The sequence below is a fragment of the Drepanopeziza brunnea genome, assembly GCF_022702325.1.
Source record: "Drepanopeziza brunnea f. sp. 'multigermtubi' strain 214-2 chromosome Unknown ctg13, whole genome shotgun sequence".
Classification (NCBI taxonomy): Eukaryota; Fungi; Ascomycota; class Leotiomycetes; order Helotiales; family Drepanopezizaceae; genus Drepanopeziza; species Drepanopeziza brunnea.
The window spans coordinates 1930069-1950300 of NW_027094076.1; the positions used below are offsets into that span (position 1 = coordinate 1930069).

At 49.9% G+C, this 20232-nt stretch overlaps 5 protein-coding genes across 6 annotated transcripts; 3 read left to right on the plus strand and 2 right to left on the minus strand.

Moving 5' to 3' along the window:
- Nucleotides 1–4301: 4301 nt before the first annotated feature.
- On the plus strand, nucleotides 4302–5356 carry L3040_007684 (uncharacterized protein; the record flags this gene model as incomplete). The annotated part of the gene is made up of 3 exons (XM_007291736.1): nucleotides 4302–4430; nucleotides 4497–4606; nucleotides 4660–5356. The coding sequence occupies 3 exons, from the start codon at nucleotides 4302–4304 to the stop codon at nucleotides 5354–5356; spliced, it is 936 nt and encodes a 311-aa protein (XP_007291798.1).
- A 3409-nt stretch (nucleotides 5357–8765) lies between these two features.
- L3040_007685 (uncharacterized protein) lies at nucleotides 8766–10100 on the minus strand (the record flags this gene model as incomplete). The annotated part of the gene is made up of 1 exon (XM_007291735.1): nucleotides 8766–10100. One exon carries the CDS (start codon nucleotides 10098–10100, stop codon nucleotides 8766–8768), a length of 1335 nt encoding a protein of 444 aa, XP_007291797.1.
- Nucleotides 10101–12117: 2017 nt separating this feature from the next.
- On the minus strand, nucleotides 12118–13992 carry L3040_007686 (uncharacterized protein; the record flags this gene model as incomplete). The annotated part of the gene is made up of 8 exons (XM_007291734.1): nucleotides 12118–12229; nucleotides 12353–12668; nucleotides 12734–13070; nucleotides 13118–13233; nucleotides 13281–13393; nucleotides 13442–13624; nucleotides 13674–13781; nucleotides 13841–13992. The coding sequence occupies 8 exons, from the start codon at nucleotides 13990–13992 to the stop codon at nucleotides 12118–12120; spliced, it is 1437 nt and encodes a 478-aa protein (XP_007291796.1).
- A 1712-nt stretch (nucleotides 13993–15704) lies between these two features.
- L3040_007687 (uncharacterized protein) lies at nucleotides 15705–17051 on the plus strand (the record flags this gene model as incomplete). The annotated part of the gene is made up of 5 exons (XM_007291733.2): nucleotides 15705–15737; nucleotides 15827–15864; nucleotides 15950–16425; nucleotides 16475–16687; nucleotides 16741–17051. The coding sequence occupies 5 exons, from the start codon at nucleotides 15705–15707 to the stop codon at nucleotides 17049–17051; spliced, it is 1071 nt and encodes a 356-aa protein (XP_007291795.2).
- A 709-nt stretch (nucleotides 17052–17760) lies between these two features.
- L3040_007688 (uncharacterized protein) lies at nucleotides 17761–19907 on the plus strand (the record flags this gene model as incomplete). 2 transcript variants are annotated; one of them, XM_007291732.1, is made up of 5 exons in its annotated part: nucleotides 17761–18049; nucleotides 18096–18163; nucleotides 18216–18806; nucleotides 18857–19718; nucleotides 19801–19907. In XM_007291732.1, 5 exons carry the CDS (start codon nucleotides 17761–17763, stop codon nucleotides 19905–19907), a joined length of 1917 nt encoding a protein of 638 aa, XP_007291794.1. The 2 variants fall into 2 exon arrangements, with proteins under 2 accessions (XP_007291794.1, XP_066010826.1); XM_066154948.1 differs by having other exon boundaries at nucleotides 18860–19718.
- Between the last annotated feature and the right edge of the window lie 325 nt (nucleotides 19908–20232).

The window sequence follows — 20232 nt, forward strand, 5'->3', positions numbered from 1 at the left end:
CACCACCTGCTTTGGCTGCTTGCAGTGTACCCTGGCCCAGCCTTGTTCGATTGAACTCAAGTCCCAAGTACCCCTTGCCCTGGTGGGGTGCGCTGGGGTGACTAGGTTGACGGCCAAGCCTGCACTGGTCGATAGCTGATGCTGGCAACGGGGGGAGTTGCCTCCTTGGAAGGGGGTTGGCGTTTTGGGTTTTGAGTTTGAGTTTGGAGGAGGAGGAGGAGGAGGAGGAAGAGGAGGAAGAGGAGGAGGAGGAGGAGGAGGAGGAGGAGGTGGAGGTGGAGGTGGTGGTGGAGGTGGAGGTGGAGTTCGTGTCGAGGAATACGGAGGAAGTCAGTCGTACAACTGGTAGAACGAAGTCTAAGTCGAGGTTAAAGAAGAGACCTCTTGACAAATGATGTACCGGAGCAGGGTGATCTGGTCGAGTCGAGTCGAGTTGAGTTGGAGAGAACTGAGTTCAGGGGTTTGAGGAGAGTGGGTTTTGGGGGGAGTTGAGTTTGGCGCGCGGTGAGGTAAAGGTGAGGGGATATACGGAGTCGAGTCGAGTACCGGTAGAGGAGGAGGAACAGGCTGTCTGAGCGAAGTGTCGCGAGGGAAGTAGACGGAGAAAGAAGACGGAGAAGAAGACGGAGAAGTACCAGTAGACGGAGAAACAGACGAGGTATTACGTATCTATGAGGATTGTTATTGTTAGCCCAGCCCAGCCCGGCCCTCGGCCAGCTAGTCCCAACGCCAGCCTTGTCTGCGCTAGTGGCGGCCCCGTGATCAGGGTAGCAGATAGTGGTAGTGGTAGTGGTGGTGGTAGTGGTGGTGGTAGTGGTAGTGGTAGTGGTAGTGGTAGTGGTAGTGGTAGTGGTAGTAGTAGTGATGGTGGTAGTAGTAGTAGTAGTAGTCGTAGTAGTAGTAGTAGTAGTAGTACTAGTTGTAGAGTAGTAGGAGTAGTAGTTGTGGTGGCTGTAGTGTACCCAACTACTCACTTTCGACGTACTACCTACTGTACTCAGTTAGGTAGCCTGGTCCAGACTGGACAAGAATAGAGAAGCGGCAAAACAAGAAAAGGAGCGGCGGCATCAGGCACGTGGATGCAAATCAGGGGGGCCTTCCCCTTCAAGCTTAGCCCCTGCTGTAGGGAGTCGAAGGGCGAACAGGACACCAGACGGAAGCCGGAAGCCGGAGACGGAGAATCGGAGTGGCAGCCTCCACCCAGCGCTGGATAAAGCAGCAGGCTATGCCTATACGGGTCATTAGCTTTTGACCAGGGGCCGTGGCACTGCAGCTTAGGGAATCGGAGGATGAATCGGTCTTGTTCTCCGTTACTTCTGGTAAATCCTTGTTGTAAATACCCCATATATAGTAGTAGTAGTACGTAGTACGTAGTAGTACCGGTACCGGTAGTAGAAGTAGTAGTAGTAGTAGTAGTAGTAGTACTACGTACATACCAATACATGCTACCACCACCCACAGTCAATTAGTCAGCCAGTCAGTCAGTCAGCCAGCCAGTCAGTCAGTCAGTCCGCACATTTTACCTAATGGTCCGGCCCCCGACCACGACAAGAGAGATGATCTGGATTTGCCGTCCAATATTCCAATACTGAGCAATAAACTAGTACCACTACAACACTTCGTATCTCCGGATCGATGAAATGTCTCTCCCTCCCAAATGCGTATAATGCCTATAATGCCTATAATCCCTACAATGCCTACAACACCTACAACACCTACCCCTGCATCTCTACCCGGACCTGAGACGCGGGGAGGGGAAAGCCCCATACCCGGTGGAACCCTATCGGAGCCTTTTTCTTCTAGAATCACAGATGTACCGTCGTAGTCGTCGTCGTAGTAGTAGTAGTGGGCAGTGGTAGTAGCAGTAGTACGGAACGTGGCCGTTGCTCTCTCTCTCCATCGAACCGTCGGATCTCTTCCTTTCCTTTCTTTCCTCTCCACTCCTCTCCTCCCCTCTCCTCTCCTCTCCTCTCCTCTCCTCTCCTCTCCTCTCCTCTCGCAAGCCCGGCTGAAGAAATGCCGACGTCCAGCAAGGGATCACGCAGAGCAAAGTACCGGTCCGTGGTTGCGACAGGCGAAAAAGAGCGTGTGTGTTGTGTGTTGTGGGTTGTGTGTGGTGTGTTGGGGCCTGCGACCGTGGGAGAACTTGGACCGCGGGCAGGCCGTGCTCGTCCGTCCACCGCGTCCGTGCCTGGCGGTGGAAACTCTCCAGGCCGACAAACGGGTGGAGATACGGTCTTCTGAGGAATCCGTATTCGACGTAGTACGACTGACTCCCCGTTATCCGGTACGGTACGGTACGGTACGGTACGGTACGGGTATGGAAGACAGTGCCGATCGATCGAACAGCTAGTAGTACGTAGTACTACGTAAGGTAAGTACCGGAACTTGGGAACACATACGTAGTACGTACTAGTACAAGTACCTAGTAGGTACGTACGTAGTAGTACGTAGTTCCTACCTACCTAGGAACCTAGTACCTAGTCCCCGGCCCAGAACCAGAGGAGCCCTTCCTCGATCGAAACCTCGACTGGTACTGGTATAACATGTCCGCACCCCGCTTTTCTTGATTCCGAGATACTGTACTATTATTGTACGGTTCGTAGTAAGTAGTAAATATAGTAGTATATACGGAATCTCCCTTCAAACTTAGGTGACGTACTCCGTACAACTACCGCTAAGTCGTAGTCGTAGTAGTAGTACGTAGTATATATAGTACGTAGTACGTAGTACTTAGGGATACGGAACAAAAGCCTAATCTTAATCTTATCTCCTTTTCCCTCCACCAAAAGGGGGCTAGAGCTCTACGAGCTTGCGTGCCTCCTTTTCACCCTCCCGTTCTCGAGCAAAGAAGAGCACTCGGGCTGATGTTGACTTTTCTGGAAGGATAGGGGTCGGAGGAATACCTCCATCTGTATAGGTAGGTACGTAGTATGTCAAACTACTACTATTTCTGTATGAATGTATGCATGCGTGTATGTAATAGCAGGCATGTAATAGTATGTGTGTAATATTATGTGTGTGATAGCATGTGTGTAATCGCATGTATGTAATAGCATGTACTAGGTACCTATATGTATGCATGTATGTATGTACTACGTAAGGTATGTATGATGTACCGTATGTACGGAATGGGTGAGATCACGGGACCGAAAGGTCAAGATCAAGATCAAGATCAAGATCAAGCATGACTTGACTTCTGCGTCGTCTCGACTACGGAGTAGGGAAACCTCATACAGTATGGGTGGATGGCCGGATCACACCGCCGACTCTCTCCAGTGCTTGATTCCCTTAAGCATAGGACTTTTCCTCCGACGAGTACCGCTAATCACATGATTTACAGTTGGGGGGAAAGTAAGAACTAGGTAGGTAGGTATTCATGGCCATCGATACACTCGGATTGTAGCAGTGGGTAGATACGTAGATACCGACCTACAACTACCTTATCTACCGGTACTACCATGACCTTCTCGTCGTGGCCATGTGGGGGGATCCAACCTCAAACCGGCTGGCTTGGTCCCGGTCCAGGCCGTTTAGGGCCAGGGGGAGACCCATCCAGACTATGTAGACTAGAGACTATCCAGACTATCGAGACTATCGAGACTATCGAGACTATCGAGACTATCCAGACTATACAGTAGAGACTATCCACACTATCCACACTATCCACACTATCCACACTATCCACACTATGTAGACTATCTAGATTATCCAGACTATCCAGACTATCTAAACTATCCAGATTATCCAGACTATATAATAGAGACTATCTAGATTATCCAGACTATTCATACTATCCACACTATCCAGATCATCCAGACTACCCATACTATCCATACTATCTAGACTATCCACACTATCCAAACTTTCCACACTATCTAGACTATCCACACTATCCAAACTTTCCACACTATCTAGACTACCCAGACTACCCAGACCACCCAGACTACCCAGACTATCCATCCATCTATCCATCTAGGTACCGCCCGAGATATTTATTCATCCCATCTACCCATCCACCCACATTTTCCGCTGATTTCTTCCCACACTCCTCTCCGACTCTTCGTTTCTTCCCCCAACCACAACCCCAACCCCAACCATAGCGGTAACAACTTCGAGATAACATCTCCAATCCATCTCTATTTAAGCCGCGTGGAATGCCGCCCGGATCCCCGACCGCGCCAACCGCAGCGCGTCCCCCTCCACACACTTAATCTGTCAAGCTTTTCGCTCCGAAAGCTAAACTCTCGAACGAGCGAATAAGTTGAATATATCGAAAGTCTGCATATGCGCCCAGCGCCATGCCGATATCCAAGATATTCAATCGGGTGAAGTCTTGGTTTTCGACCGCGCGCGGGGATACCAGCCATCGCTTCGAGACGTCCTGGATCCTGTCGCCGGGGCTTCTGTTCGCCATCCGGGCTGCCATTGTAAGTCTCTCGAGACGCGCTCCCCTCATCCCGACCGGCCGGTGACCTTTCGGCTCACGAGCTCAGTCTCTCTACGCGTTCAGCGTAGTTTTCTTTATCATCGGCTGGGAACTCGCGGGCCGGAGTTCCCTCTCCGTCCACGATGTCAATAAATCCTTTTCCTTCTTCACGGGTACGTTGTCTCTCCCTCTCAACCTCCCCGTCGAATACCGGTACCTCTCCTCTCCAGCACTGAGCCCCTCACCGTCCTCTGCTACTGGGGCCTCTGCTTCTACTTCCTCGTCGCCGCCATCCACACCGCATCCTACGCCACCACCAATGGCGGCACGCCCTTCCTGAACCGCATGTCCCGGCCCCTCCAAGCTCTCCACTCCCTCTTCTACACCACCATCACCACCTACCCGTTTCTCGTCACCATCGTCTACTGGGCCCTCATCTACGGCCCCGACCACCCCTACACCAATGCCTTCTCCCTCTGGTCCAACATCTCTCAACACGGCCTCAACTCCGCATTCGCCCTCTTTGAAATCCTCCTCACGCGCACCGCGCCCCCGCCGTGGATCCACTTCCCCTGGCTCGTCGTGATTCTGCTCTGCTACCTCGGCGTCGCCTACATCACCTACGCCACGAAGCACTACTTCGTCTACAGATTCCTGAATTTCAAGCCGGCGCAGCACGTCACGCTCCCCGGTGGTGGCACCGAGAACATCGGCGGCGTGGGCGCGGCTGCCGTCGTGGCTTACGGCATCGGCATCGCGGTCGCCATCCTGGTCATCTTCTGTGCGAGCAGGATGCTGATCCAGCTGCGCCTGTGGGTGACGGAGACGAAGATGGGGAAGCGGGGCGTCTTCTGCGTCGGGAGGGGCCAGCCGGGTGGGGACGTGGAGCTGGAGACGTCGCGGCCGTGGGAGGCTGACAAGCCGTAGAGAGAGAGAGAGAGAGAGAGAGAACCGAGCAATATGCGCATGATGTTCTTGAAAGGTAAAAGTACAAAGAGGGATCGAAATCTCGGAGCGGGATCTAATCGATTTCTCGTCGATCTGGCTGCTGACCGTATAGCCGACACGCATGTGCCAAATAATTCCTCACCATAAATAAAAGATCATACCTAAGACCATGTTCAACTCTGCTCTCAGCGAGAAGAACCCCCCACCCACGTCGCAGCGTTCCGCTTTCCGCCACGCTCTAGGTACCGGTATCTACATAGCAGGTAAAGACAACAGCCATCTATCTATCCGTTCCACACTTTCTCTTTCTCTCTCTCTTTTTCACACACACATACACACCCTTAAATGGAACCTCTCCTCTCTCCCCCATCCTCCATCCTCTCTCCTCCCTCCCCTCCCCGATCACGCGCCACCCATCCCTCCCTCTCTCTCTTCTCAGTGAAAAGCCTTCGTTCACCATAAGTCCAACTCTGCACCCTCACAGCCTTCAGCCTTCAGCCTTCAGCCTTCAGCCTTGGAAGTGAACGACCGCTTCTTATGCCCACCCTGTTAGACCCTCTTCGAGCGTAGCGTCTGACACGTAAAACTCCCAATGGCTTCCGAACGGGTCGGATGGCGCTGCGATGACTTGTGGGGGGTAAGGAAAGGAGGCGGGGGAAGGGGGCGGTGAGGGGGGAGGGGGAGAGAGGGGGAGAGGGGGGGAAAGGTGGTTGGTGATGATGATGATGATGATGATGATGATGATGATGATGACGAGGGTTGAGAATGAGAATGGGAATGGGTGTGGATATGGCAATGCCTGCTGCTATTTCCAATCTTGGCTGTCATTTTTACTTCTTCTTCTTCTTCTTCTTCTTCTTCTTCTTCTTCTTCTTCTTCTTCTTCTTCTTCTTCTTCTTCTTCTTCTTCTTCTTCTTCTTTTTTTTCTCTCTCCTTTTTCCGTAAGGGGGAGAGCTACGAAAAAGAGAGAGAGGAGAGAGAGAGATTAGAGAATCTTTTCTTTTCTTTTTTTTTTTTCAAGAAAAAAAGTTAAATTCATTAGAGGCTGACAATATCGTACGATGTGACTATTTCACCATCGACGGCAGAGGAAAGCTCGTACGGGGGGGGTTTTTGGAAATTTGAGAGTGAGGCTGTACCGGTAATTGAAATGGAAATTGAAATTGAAATTGGAATTGGAATTGAACCCCGGCCCTCTGCTTGCGAGACGACGACGACCTGCAGTCCCCCCGCGCTTCTTCCTATCTGTGTCTGGTGGGGCTTCAAGGGGTGGACCTGCTCGATAAGGTAGGTGCTTTTCTACTACTACCTAGTACTACGTACTACGTAGTATGTGTTTATGAACCTTCAGGGGGTCGGGGGGTGGAGGACCTAGGGGGGTGTTTTTTTTTTTTTTTTTTTTTTTTTTTTATAAGAGGGGGATAGGTAGGTAAAGGTAAAGGTAGGTAGTGAATACCTACCTACCTACCTACCTAACAGTATGGATTGGCGAAATCCTCGATCGAAAGAAAAGTCAACGTACACGTCCCTCGAGATTCGAATGCCGAGTCTGAATGAATGAAAGATATAAAGAAGAAGAAGAGGTTAGAGTTGCTGATTGCTTTCTTTCATCTTACCCGTGTTCGGATCGAAAGCGTCTTCTGTTCTGTTTGGGCACCGTATCGTGCAGCAAGCAGCTTTTTCTCTGCGTGGCTCGGTCCCTACCTACCGTTGGCTAATATCCGATATCCCGTCTCTTGAGCATCGAGACCGAGGACGGAAAAGAAAAGAAAAAAAAGGTAAACTTTATACCGGATTCTTTTCGAATAGACGTAGTATGAGGGAGGAATGCAGCTATCCCGTTGACAGACAGACCAAGTGCTAACTACTACGTACCTACCTAGGTACTCCGCAAGTGATATCACTCTTAAGCCTTCCCAAGAACCTAGGGCCTTATTGGCATCCAGTACCGTATACCTATCCCGTCCCAGTTCCTTCCCCAAGGTCTTACACGCTCCACTTTTTACACTCACGATCTTTTTCTAATAGTAGTAGTTGCAGATGGCTCTTGATTCGAAGCCCGACGGAGATTACACGTCTAATAATAAGGTGTGGATCTCGCGACGTGCAACAACAAGAACAGGAACAAGAACAGGAGCAACAACAACAACAACAACAACAACAACAACAACAATAACAATACTGCCTAGCCAGGTCGGGAAGCCAATTTTTTCTCTAGCGAGGTGTCCGTACATTTAGTTTATTGATTCGGTACGCCGACCCCCCATCCCCCATCCCCCATCCCCCCCTTTTCTTCCCGCTCATCCTCGAGACAGAGTTCTCAGGCTGATCGTCCGACATACTACTTACTTACTAGGTACCGTAGGTAGCCAGCCATCCACCTCCCTAAATGGGAACTCTGCAAACATCTCCAGACTCTTTTCCTCCCACGTACAGTATACTACTGCACCTACTACCTACCTACCTACGTACCATTTATTGCATGTCCATGTCCATGTACCTACCTAGGTACCGGTATGCATGCATGCGCATCACAAGCAGAAAGCAGTCCCTAAGGTCAGGTAGGTATCAACAACAAGCCCCCAGGCTTGCACCTTCCCACCGCGCAGTGCCTTCCCTGGCCGGGCCTCTCCTCCTATTCTTCTTCCAGGCGGGAAAAAAATCAATCTTAAAAAAATCAATCTTAAAAAAATCAATCTTAAAAAAAAAAAAAAGAGAAAAAAAAAAAGAAGCGTGTGGCATGCATCCTCACTCATCCTCGACTTCCGTATGCTATTGAAAAGGGGTTGCAGAACCCTTCGTGCTGAAAGGCTGTGATTGAATACTATTACTACTACTACTACTACTACTACTGTACTTACTACTACTCCTACTGTACTTACTACGTACTATTTCCGCTTAGCAGCTGTGATGGCACGTTGGATCTCTGATTACCTCTTCCGCACTAGCCTGGCAAGCCGGGCTGAGAATCTGTGTACATCGATCGCAGTGGTGTGGTGCGAACGCTTCGCCACATTTCTCCGAATTCAAGAACGAGCTGAGCTTACCCCTGGGGCTCTGATATACTACGTACATCCACCGGCAGCGTTGCCGCTCTAGCCGTAGCGATCGATGACTTTGTCAATAATAAACCTTCTTTGCTCCTTACTAGCAGTAGAGACCACTGAAGCTTATTTGCAAGATGGAGCGAACTGTGGTGTAGGTACCGGTAGGTACTGTCTTGACGACGCAGCCGTCCCCTTGGCGATTCCACGCTTGGCGAACTTCACTAAAGCTATCGAACCGTTCAATCTGCGGCTAATTGTGAGCTCTGGTCTATCTGACCGAGTCATTTCGCTTGAAAGGTTGTCTGAAAGAGTGAGTCTAAATCAGAGCGGTCTACATCTACCTATAGGCCTTCCAACTCCTCAAGCACTTCTGCAAAACACGGCCTCTGTTTGACAACCGGAGCAGTGCATTTCCAATGCAGCAGGTTCAATCCCTCAACCAGAGTCGCATCTTTCTCAGCCAGACTTTCCTCCTCATCAAGCCGTCTCTCCACCAGCCCAAGCAGATCTTCAATCAGGTGCCCAAACGCGAAGACCTCCATCCGTTCTAGCATCTCCGCCTTGTCGTTATCCTTGCGGTAAATGGTCGCGGCGCCAAAGTCTCCAAGCAATGCGTGTCCGCTCTCATCAATCAAGATATTGTGGGCGTACAAATCCCCATGGGCGATTCCCCGTGCGTGCAGGTGTGCTGCTGCGGCAGCGATGCCAAGGAGGATACTCTTGCACTTCTCAATCGAGACAACTGTCTCGAGATGGTACGAGTCGCGCGTGCATGTATCCAACGTTGGCGGCAGTCCAAGATTCGTGTAATGCGGCGGGATGAGCTCCAGCACCAAGCCACGTTTCTCAGGGTGCCCGTGGATCTTGCCAATTGGATCGATGAGATTCGGGTGCTGGCCGGCGGTGATAGTCGCCGCCATCTCATCGGCCGGCGAGCCATCGCTCGTAATCTCTCCTTTGAACAGCTTGATCGCCACTGATCTCGCCTCAGCAGGAGTCCTCCACACGCCCTGGGAGATGATGCCTGATGCTCCCTCGCCGAGCAGACTCTCCACTGACAGATCAGACCACGTGATATCATCCAAGATAGGGTTGTCCTCGGACGAGGGCGCGCAAGGATTACCAGCAAAGGACAGGAACGAGAGCTCGGGCAGCTCAAAGAGCCACTGTGGTAAGGAGGTCAGGTTGTTCGACGACAATCGCAGGAGCCCCAGTTTGCGGCAATGCGACATCTCGTTCGGTAACGCCGTGAGCTGGTTCCCAGCCAGCATGCATTTCTGCAGACGGTGACACTGTCCGATACTCGTCGGCAGCTCGCTGATGCGATTGTTCGTCAGGATCAACCATCTCAGCTTTCTCGGGAGGGCGCCTTCAGGGATGCTCGTCATGTGATTACCCTTGAATGCAATCATCTCCAGAGAGCGGCATTGCGCGAGTTCCTTCGGGAACGTCGTGAAGTTGCAATCGGAGAAGAAGGCGACTTTGAGCTTGTGTAGACGGGAGATTTCCTTGGGCAGGGAAGAGAGGGCGTTGCCGGAGAGGTCGAGGATCTCGAGCGAGGAGTAGAGGGAGAGGATTTCTCGCGGGAAGGTCGTCAGGGAGCTGGAGAGCTTGAGACGTTTGACATCTTTATAATCTCCAGCTTTGAGGCCTTCGAGGGTTTGAGGGGCGGCCATGGCTTTCTAAGCTTGATTGAGGGGTTGTGGATGTGGCCCTCCTTTCACTTACCTACACGTGCTCGGTCATATATTTCCGCTTATGGATCATGTGATATTGAAGCTTATTTGCTTCTCCTTCCACTTCATCCACACCCTGTGTCTTTCCAATCTTGCAAGAGTCAACTCTGTAGATCCATTAAAACATCGGCACCAAGCAGCATGCAAGTCATTGTCAATTGTGTATGAGCCTCTTTGTCTTCTATTATTCAAGTGACGTCAGCCTGAAAATATTTCCTCACTTTTATACTCAATCTCTCATTGATGCATCTTAGTCTCTCTTCACAATTGTTACTCTTGAGCCGAAGAAGTAAATGAGGGCCATACAATTGAACAAGGAGCCGTGTCCTATTTCGCCCCGTTGAGGCAAAGCTCATAATCTCTCTATCAACGAACGCTGGGATCCTAAGTACGTCGTACATTTGTAAGATCCCTACAGTTCTCGCTGAAATAGGTTCTAACTTCGCTAAAGGAGAAAAACAAGTCTTGAAAACAGACAAGAGTGATCGTCTGAGCCCATATTCACCACATTAACACGTGGGCGGTAGGATCACACGCTATTAAGGGGTTAACTAGTGCCATGGAAAGGGAGAATGCGTTCTCAGTACCATTTATTCGTATGCTACATTCTCGGCGGTGTTTCATCAGATCCGGCTTCCTGCCGTGCGAGCGACGCGGGTTGCCACTACGGGCGTTTCACCAGAAGGTCGATCTTGAAAGGAAGAGTGTTACCCCACAGCTCCAATTAGTTTGCAGTCGAATAACATGTCCCGATCATGCCAGAGTTACAAGACTACGTGCCGAGGGGATTGGCGAAGAGAAATAGAGCTGGGAATAGCGTCAAGCCGACGGAACGAGCGATGATATAGATAGACTTAGCACCTTGAGAGGACCAAAGGTCGGGATACAGAGGGATTACGAATACCTGCGAGGCTACGAAGTGAGTGGTTATGGGAAGAGTCTCCGCTCAAGAGTACCAAGTCACTGATTTGAAACATCCATCTAGTCGAATCTACTGCCGAGTCAGAGGTTCGAGGAGTAGAAACCTCCCCAGACTCTCGCGTTCTGGTTGAAGGGATGTATCACGCATACCCTTATAGTCCAAGAGAATCTGAAGTCCAGCGGAATCTCCCGCAACTTGTTGACATTCCCACCATCGGGCTCGCTTATTTTCAGTGAGCCTCGAAGCGGGAAAACGGTGGCTTGACGCTCGCACTATTCCTTTGCTTCCGGCTACTGTACTAACTTCCTACCAGCATAGTATTTTTCCTATCATGACTAAATATATATATGAATGACAGATGAAGGCTCATTCCGCTGTGTGATGGAAACAGACTGATTAGTCCGATCCTCCACGCGGACTGTTCGTATCAGTCATACCGCTAACTGGGTCGGACTTAGCAGGCGTCAGGAAAGTAATCGTGCATTCTGGATATATCAATAATTGAGGAAGATTGGGATTTTCATTCGTGGTTTATTCCCCTGATGATGTTGACAGCGCAGCTATCAAAACCTTTTCTGTTTCTTTTTTCTTCTTATTTTTTTCCTTTTTTCCCCTCCCCCCCCCCAATTTTTTTTTTTTAAAGACCGTTCATGAAATATCCTCCGCAGTGTCTGCATATTGGCACGCCAGCTCTTCTCGCGGCCAATTCTCAGATTGCAAATCGTGAATATGTTCCTATCGTCGAGTATTGATCATTGCTGTATGCTATGTTCCAGACAGAGATACTGACTATGAAAATCATATAGTGAACAGCTTCGGGTCGTCAAAGACATAGCTCAACCATGCCAAATTCTGATTAATTCCATCCATACTTAATTTCCTTCACCGTGTAGTGTCAACTACTTTTCCAAAATTTTGAATACCAAACTCCTTTTTTTTGACCCCCAGTTCTCCCTCCAACAGTAAATCATGGCTCATAATGACAGTACTGCCGAGAGTGAAACTTGAAATATTCCTTATCCAGCGAGAGCAGCTTTAAGTCCACTTGCCAAGTAAGCTCATCAGTGCCAGTCCAGCGACCAGGCTTGCACCTCCGACGATGCCCCTGACCAATCCAGCATTTGCCAAATCGCCATACATCCAGTCACTACCAGGATGTCAGCTCGCATTTATTGCTTGTAAATTGAGGCTCAAGTTTGACCTCCCACATCCGAAACTCAAAAGTAACCACAGGCGATAAGGGGAAAGAAAGAGCAGAAGATAGACTTACTGCGCAAGCATCTCCACCAGTCCGACCCAAAGAAGAATCCCTGCGCTAAGCGCATTCAACGTTCCAATCGTGACAATAGTGGTCGGATCGTTCCCGTTGAATGTTTCTAGAACACCAGCACCAATTGCCATCCCGATTGGCGTGATCACTGCGAACGCGCCAGCCATGATGATCTTGGTGAGTAACGAGATGCTGGATTTGAGAGCTGCAATGCGGATGCCGAGGGCGAGACCTTCGAACATTTGGTGAAAGAGAATTACAACGAAGAGGGTATTGTAGGCGGAGTTGGGCGTGACGTTGAGGTTTATGCCAATTACTGTAGTCAGGAAGATTAGAACGATGGTCGGCGTAGAGAAGGCGAGGGGAAGGAAAGGAACGTACAGATAGAGTGGAACATAACACCTGCTTCCATGACCGCGACACTGAAATGAGTATCTGGATGTAGGCCAATCGGATGAGCATGCCCTAAAGCAGCAATTGACGTATTTGATGTTCTCGGCACAGTAGGGTTAGTATCTTTCGGCGAGGTAGATAGTTGTTCTTCCGAGTCGACAGAAGCAGACTCGGCCTGGTTTCGTCGCGCAACGAATCGGTTTCCAATATACTCGACTGCGAATGAGAGAAAGATTCCACCCATAGCAATGGCTGCAGCTGTGGCGTGATATACTAGTTCTCCGAGGCACTCATTATCGAACTGCATTTGGGCATGCGTGAGGAGCTACAGCTGTCAGCGTGGTTTTCTCGCTACGGAATTGGAGAACATACATGGACCAATGCGGTAGCGATGATGACACCAGTTCCGAACTGCTTCAGGATAGTGAATATAGTGCTTTTGAGAGTCATCTTGCTGAATCTCTCGAGCAGCACCGGAGCAAAGACAGCTGATTAAGATCAGTCATGGCCAAGAAAGGTGGTACGTTAGAGTTACCAAAGCCACTCGTAGCGAATATAACAAAGATCAAGCCAATGCGGAGGCTCATATTGTAATCTTGGTCAATGGGCTCGCATGTCATAGCTCCTTCTCCTCCTCCAGAACAATGCCTACAAGAAATTAGCTGTGCCTGATAGCCAAGGGTCTACGAGACATACAATACATTGCCGTGGTAGTCACAGTTCTCGGTTGATTCAGCCGCTTGACCAGTGGATTCGTCGGTATGTGCATCGGCCGGTTCGCCGGCGTGTTCACCAGCGGGTTCGCCGGCGTGCTCATCGGTATGGCCCGCGGCCGCTGCCGCGACCGGTACTTCACTCCCATCCGGGGCATGACAGTAGCTGGGCCATGTTTAGCCACGCTCCAAAAGTTTGTTGACACTTGACCCACATTTCACCACTACCATCGTCGTGGCAGTCACTATAGGACTCCGGAAGCGGGTCGATGGCTGGAGTCTGGAGAATTTCATATTCAGTCCCATCAGGTCCGATGCAGTATCTACACTGCTGTCAGTCTCGGCCGGCTCGGGTAGCAATTAAAGATATTTCAACACATACTGAACACTCCCAGTCAGATGACAGCCATTCACAGATCCTGGGATCGTGGCTGGTGTAGGGCTAGAAGAAGGTGTGGCTGCTGCAGAAGTTTGTGCAAGTGCGCCACTGATGACTCCGGCAAGGAACAAGAGGGTGATGGTGCGTATGGCCATAGTGACATCAGGTGACATCAGGTGATGCAATGTCATATCAGGTGATATCATGTGATATCAGGTGACTGATGGTGATGTGGGTCCCGATCAGGGTTCCCGTGATCCAATAAATACTACTTGTACGTACCGTACTTCTTCCTCATTTGAAGGTCCGAGTGCAGCTTCAGATACCTTATAGTCCGAATCCCACAAGACCAAGGTTTCGATGACATGACTTTGCTGGGTACCTTGATGACTTTTCGTCTCCGTATTTATTTTTTTGTCTGGAAATATGCTCGCCAAGTAGATGCGAGTAAGCTGAATGAAATCATTTCTTAGTCTCGGCAGTAAGATCTTTTGGCTATCAAACGCAGTTTGGTTTTGGAAGGGCGAAGATCAATTGGGTCGAGGACGTCGAAGAAGGTCGACATGCCCACCGGGGGCCAAGCGCCGAGAGAATTCCAATGCTTGAGTAGCCATCAAGGTCCCTACATGTCACCAGCAATCCACCGATAATCGGAGCCTTCGAGATATATAACGCGCAGATATTAAGTAGTACCACCTATATTACGAGTTGACCCCCCCACGTTGGCCCACGTTGGCCCACGTTGGGGGCCTTCCCTAAAAGTGGGCGAAAAAAAAGAGGTCCCGCGTCAAACCCTGTTCAGAACCACCAAAATCAAGCGAAAATTTGATAAAAATCCCGACTTTAATCGCGTGCATCGCATCGGATATCAAAGCTATAATGATGAAATTTATAGAGCAAAATTGAGTTGTTCGTAAAGTACGAAGCACTGATGTATCAGATTCTTATATTTCGATCTACGTTGGTAAGCTGAGAATTAAAGGAAACATAGGTTTTGTAGAGCTTTTTTTTCCCCCGATTTCTTCCGATTTTGACGATGCGAATTAGGAAAAGGTCAATATTTCTACAGTACCAAAATCGACGCATATTGAAATCCAAATAAAATAATAACCAATTATCTCTTCGTGAGTCCGGTTCCAAGCCCCACTTTGCGTAGTAGGGTGACAAGGATCGTCAGCCTCCTCTGGAACACGTGCTGTGCGTCAAGTCATAATTGACCACGTCAAAACCTCGATATAATCGCGAATAGCTTTAAACAATTTCTTGCAAGGTCTCCCCGTCTCTATCCATTACATCGTGTTATTTAAGAAATAATGTGTAAGAGATCGTGGTGGTGATTGACATACCGGTAGGTAGAAAATCTCGTTAGGAGCTCAATGCGTACTCTTTATTATTAATGCGAGTGACCACACGGATAAGGTTTGAAGAGAATCTGATAAGGATTCAAGATAATCTGATAAGGATGTGAATTTTAATAATTTGACATGCCTAAATCCTTGTCCCGTTTCTTTTCCGAAGCCAAGAGGCTCTGTGCACTGCGCTACACCAACTGGACTCTCGGAGAGATTTTAAGATATTGAAAACTTGAATTAGGAAATCGCATAATCGTATGTTGATAAGATGTCTGGTTTTTTTTGGGAGGGGAGGATTTTTTTTGTCTTTTCTCTCTCTCTTTTTTTTTTCTCCCTTTTCTATTCTTCCTTTTTTCCCCTTTTTTCCCCCCCTATTTTTCTCTCTCATATCCCCCCCCTTTTTTTTAAAAAAAAAAGAAAGTCTTTAGTATGTTGTAAGAAATACCGAGAAAAGTAATGATTGCTATTCGCAGCGGGACATCCTTTTTCGCCCACTTCAGGGAAGGGCCCCGAAAATGGCGAGGTCAACTCCCACTATTAACTCAACAGTAAGAATTCCTTCTTCTTTCTCTTCTCCTTCTGTGTGCATCATTCCCGCTCGCGGCTGAACGAGGGTATCTGGGAAATTGGCTTGCAGGATTTTTACATCGATCGAAGGAATCACATCGCTGCTGGGTGCGGGATATCTTTCCGGTGACGATTCCGGTCCAAGCCCTGGAGGATGGCAAGTGGAGAGCCGTGTATAATATATAAACCGCAGGGCGAGTCCCTCATGGGCCACTCTGGTCACCCCCATCAGCACTTCCTCTCTGAAGATCATCATCATCGTCCAACTCCATCAAGCCTTCACCATGTTGTTCAACTCTCAAGTCCTTCTCGCTTACATTTCGCTGGTCACTGCTCTGCCTTTGACATCAGCGCGAGCCCTCGAGTCCCGACAACAGGTAGCCTGGACATGGAATGAAGGAGCAACGCCCGAAATCAGCATACACGTCTCCTGCAACGCCACCGAGCGGGCCCAGCTCCAGCGTGCCCTGAATGAGACCATGACCTTGGCTCAGCATGCCAAAGACCACATCATGCGATTTGGGAACTCGTCCCACATCTACGTGAAGTACTTCGGCCACGACAGTACGACAGCCGAGCCCGCCGGGTGGTATGACAAGATAGTCGACGGCGACAAGACTGGCGTTGTTTTCCGCTGCGATGATGTTGATAACAAGTGCTCGAACGATGGTCGGTCTTCCCTCCAAGGGCCCAGGCCACCGAGCTAATGAGTGAACAGGCTGGGCTGGCCATTGGAGAGGCGAGATCTCGCCTGGCGAGACGGTCATCTGCCCGTTATCTTTCGAATCCAGATGGCCGTTAGAAACTCTGTGTGGACACGGCTACACAGTGGCTGAGGGGAATGACGAACATTACTTCGGCGCGGACCTCATGCATCGTCTTTACCACACCCCTAAGATCAGCGAGGGTGTTGTTGAAGAATATGTCGAAAGTAAGCCATACTCGTTTGCAAGCACTGGTTGCCGTACTAACAAATTCGTATAGCCCAAGCCGAACTCCTGCAGCTTGCCATCGACAGCCCGGAGCTGGCTGTACGGAATAGCGTGACACTTCGCCACTTCGCTGTCGAGGCCTACGCCTACGACATTGCGGTTCCGGGTCAAGGATGTCCAGGAACTCTCCCAGAGTCACCTGAAACCATACCAACCGATACAAGCAGCTCAGCTGATCCATCTCCCACCGATGCGAGCGCCGCCTACACGCCAGACACTCAAACATCGACCGCAGCAGATGAAGCTACTCCTGCAAGCGAAAAATGCCTCACGCTTGCTGATGGAGTCGAGCTCTGCGTCTAGACGAGAATCGAAGTAGTTTGGGGGTGGGTCATGACCGAACAAATAGACGATACATCATCCTATGAGACACAAGGGTGTAGAGAGATATTCTAATTGATAGTTTTAAATAATGTCAAGCAATATTACCCATATGATTTTGCCCAACCGGTACCGTATCCTTAATAAACGATTGCCTCATATTCAGATTGTCCACATACGTTGTACTTGGCCAGATGCGGATACTTCTCTCTCCACGGTGACTCCTTCAATCTGAGATCCATATAGCAACAGAGACTTGCGGCAGCAACATCAGCTTGGCCAACCTTCCTGCCAACGATGAACCCATCCAAATGTTATTTAATGATGTTGGTGAAAATTGAGGTTGAACTAAGGCTCGCCGCATCGGCCGAGCCGAGGGAACGTGCCTACTCCGTATTTAAAGCCCGGGAGGGATCTTCGTGCCAAGGACACGAAAAGTTAAGTCGTGTCAGGAGAACGCGGGAGGCCGACAGAGGTCCTTAACGACGTCTAGAGATTCCGTGAACATCAAGCCCCCCAGCCCTTCAACCGCCGACGACACGAGATCCTTCAACCGTCGACGACACGAGATACCTGAGAAGAACCCGTCTGCGATTGTCTCTGCTTTTGCTCCAGCTCGCCCGCTGCCGCATGCAAACACCTAATTCCTCCGTACGGCCCTCCCCGGTATCAATAGACCAATGTCCCCGCGATGGACCTCTTCTCCTACATAAAGAGCATTTACGATCTGGATACGATCGATACTCGCTTCACCAGCTCATCCTCGACCCCCTACAAGACTGTAATAGAGTCCCGTTCCCATCCCGACTATAAGGTGAAGCGCGACCATTCTGTGCCTGGAATCGGGGTCAGGACCGATCATAGTGGCAGACCAATCGCCCAACCCTCGAAATGGAATACCCCTGAATTCTACTTCTATTACTTTGTGTTTATAACCATTGTTCCATGCATGTTCTGGGTGGCATACGATGTATCGCGACGTAGGTGCTGCGAGGCTCTAGCGGAGTCAATGTTGACTTGGTGCAGCGTCCCACCCAAATTACCACAAGTTCGAGGAATTGCTGAGTGAAGGCTGGGTACCAGGGCGAAAGATTGTATGTGGGATGTCTCGCAGAGACTAATGTCTCCGTTTCTAACGCCGGGTAGGATGTGTCTGATGATCAATACCACTCGTTCCGTACGAATGTACCATATCTCGCTGTCCTCCTCGTCTGTCATCCACTGCTTCGAAAACTTTACAATGCATTCTACCCGGTGCCCACTCCACATGGCTCCCCAAAGCCCAATGGAGTCTCGACATACATTTCTGTTGCAGCTGGAGAGGCTCGGAAGGAGCAGAGGGCTTCCTTCGACTTTGGATTTGCATTGATATTTTTGGCTGCTTTGCATGGATTCTCCGCGCCGAAGGTCCTGGCGATTCTATCGGCCAATTATGCCCTGGCCACCAATTTGCCCCGGACCTACGTCCCCTACGCCACATGGATCTTCAATGTTGGGATCCTCTTTGCGAACGAACTGTGCGCCGGGTACAAGTTCTCGGCATTTGCTGCATGGCTCTCTTCTGTAGAGGGTGAACAAGCAGCAGGTGCCGTACACGCTTGGGGCCAGTGGCTTGACGATTACGGTGGTGTCATCCCAAGATGGGAAATCTTGTTCAATTTGACAGTTCTGCGATTGATCAGTTTCAACATGGATTACTATTGGAGCCAGGAGAGAAGAAGTTTGAGCCCTAATGAAGTTGGTGCAACCTTACCCTAACCTTCTTGGATATCGCTAATGCTCATAAGAAGAAACAACTTGACCCTGCCAACCTCTCCGAAAGAGACCGTATTTCTATACCCGCATCAGAGAGAGACTTCTCATTCCGCAATTACATCGCCTACGCCATCTACGCCCCCCTCTATCTCACCGGTCCCATCATAACGTTCAACGACTTTGTCTCACAACTGAAGTACCCCCCGGCCAGCATCGAATTGCCCCGTACCATAAAATACGGCATCCGCTTCCTTCTCTGTCTCCTCGCCATGGAGCTTCTCCTTCATTTCGACTATTGCGTCGCCATCTCAAAAGGAGACCCCGTCTGGTCAGACTACACACCCGCCCAGCTCTCCCTCCTCTCCTACTTCAACCTGCACGTCCTCTGGCTCAAGCTCCTCCTTCCCTGGCGCTTCTTTCGCCTCTGGTCCCTGGTAGATGGCATTGACCCGCCAGAAAACATGCTCCGGTGCCTCTCGGACAACCCGTCAACCGTCGCATTTTGGCGCGGCTGGCATCGCTCCTACAACCGCTGGCTGGTGCGCTACATCTATCTCCCTATGGGTGGTGTCTCCGGCCGCACGTGGAAAACAACAATCATGTCCATCGTCAACTATGCATTTGTCTTTACTTTTGTCGCTCTATGGCACGACATCAGCTTGAACCTGCTGGTTTGGGGATGGCTGGTGGTATTATTCATGATGCCAGAGGTGATTTTAGGCATGATTTTTCCGAGGAGGAGGTGGGAGAATAATTTGACGGCATATAGGGTACTCTGTGGGTTCGGGGTTGTGGGAAACTTGATGATGATGATGATGGCTAATCTGGTCGGGTTCGCGGTGGGTGTTGATGGGCTAAAGAGTATCATTGCAGGCATTTTTAGGGATTTTTCTGGTATGTGCCCGAGGTCCCACATTTCGATTGTGTCGCGGACACTCGTTGCGAGAAGGGGAAATGGAAGGCTAACGATCAACAGGTATCGCCTTCTTGGCCACAGCCACCTGTGTGCTGTTCGTAGGTATCCAGGTCATGTTTGAAGTGAGAGAGAGCGAAATGCGGAAAGGCATCTTTTTGAAGTGCTAAGAAATGGCATCTGGTGTGTCAACATGAAGTAGATTACGACGAATAATAAATTCACGTGAAACTTATCGCAACCTGCCTTCGTCGCCTAACAGAGATATGTCGCTCGAGGATTGGATTCCAATCGCCTGGGAGCTGCAGCTGGAAATCGTAGTGAAAGTTCCTTCCAAATAGAAGGTTGAGGCCTGCAGTTTCTAGTTCATTGTTTTGAAGGGCGAAGACGAGGTGAGGCGGATAAGCGAGTTGTTGCGGTTCTAAGAGCGGTGCGTTTGTGATTGAGAGAGAGAGGAGGGGTGGGAGCTGGTATGCAGATTTGATGTGAGGGAAA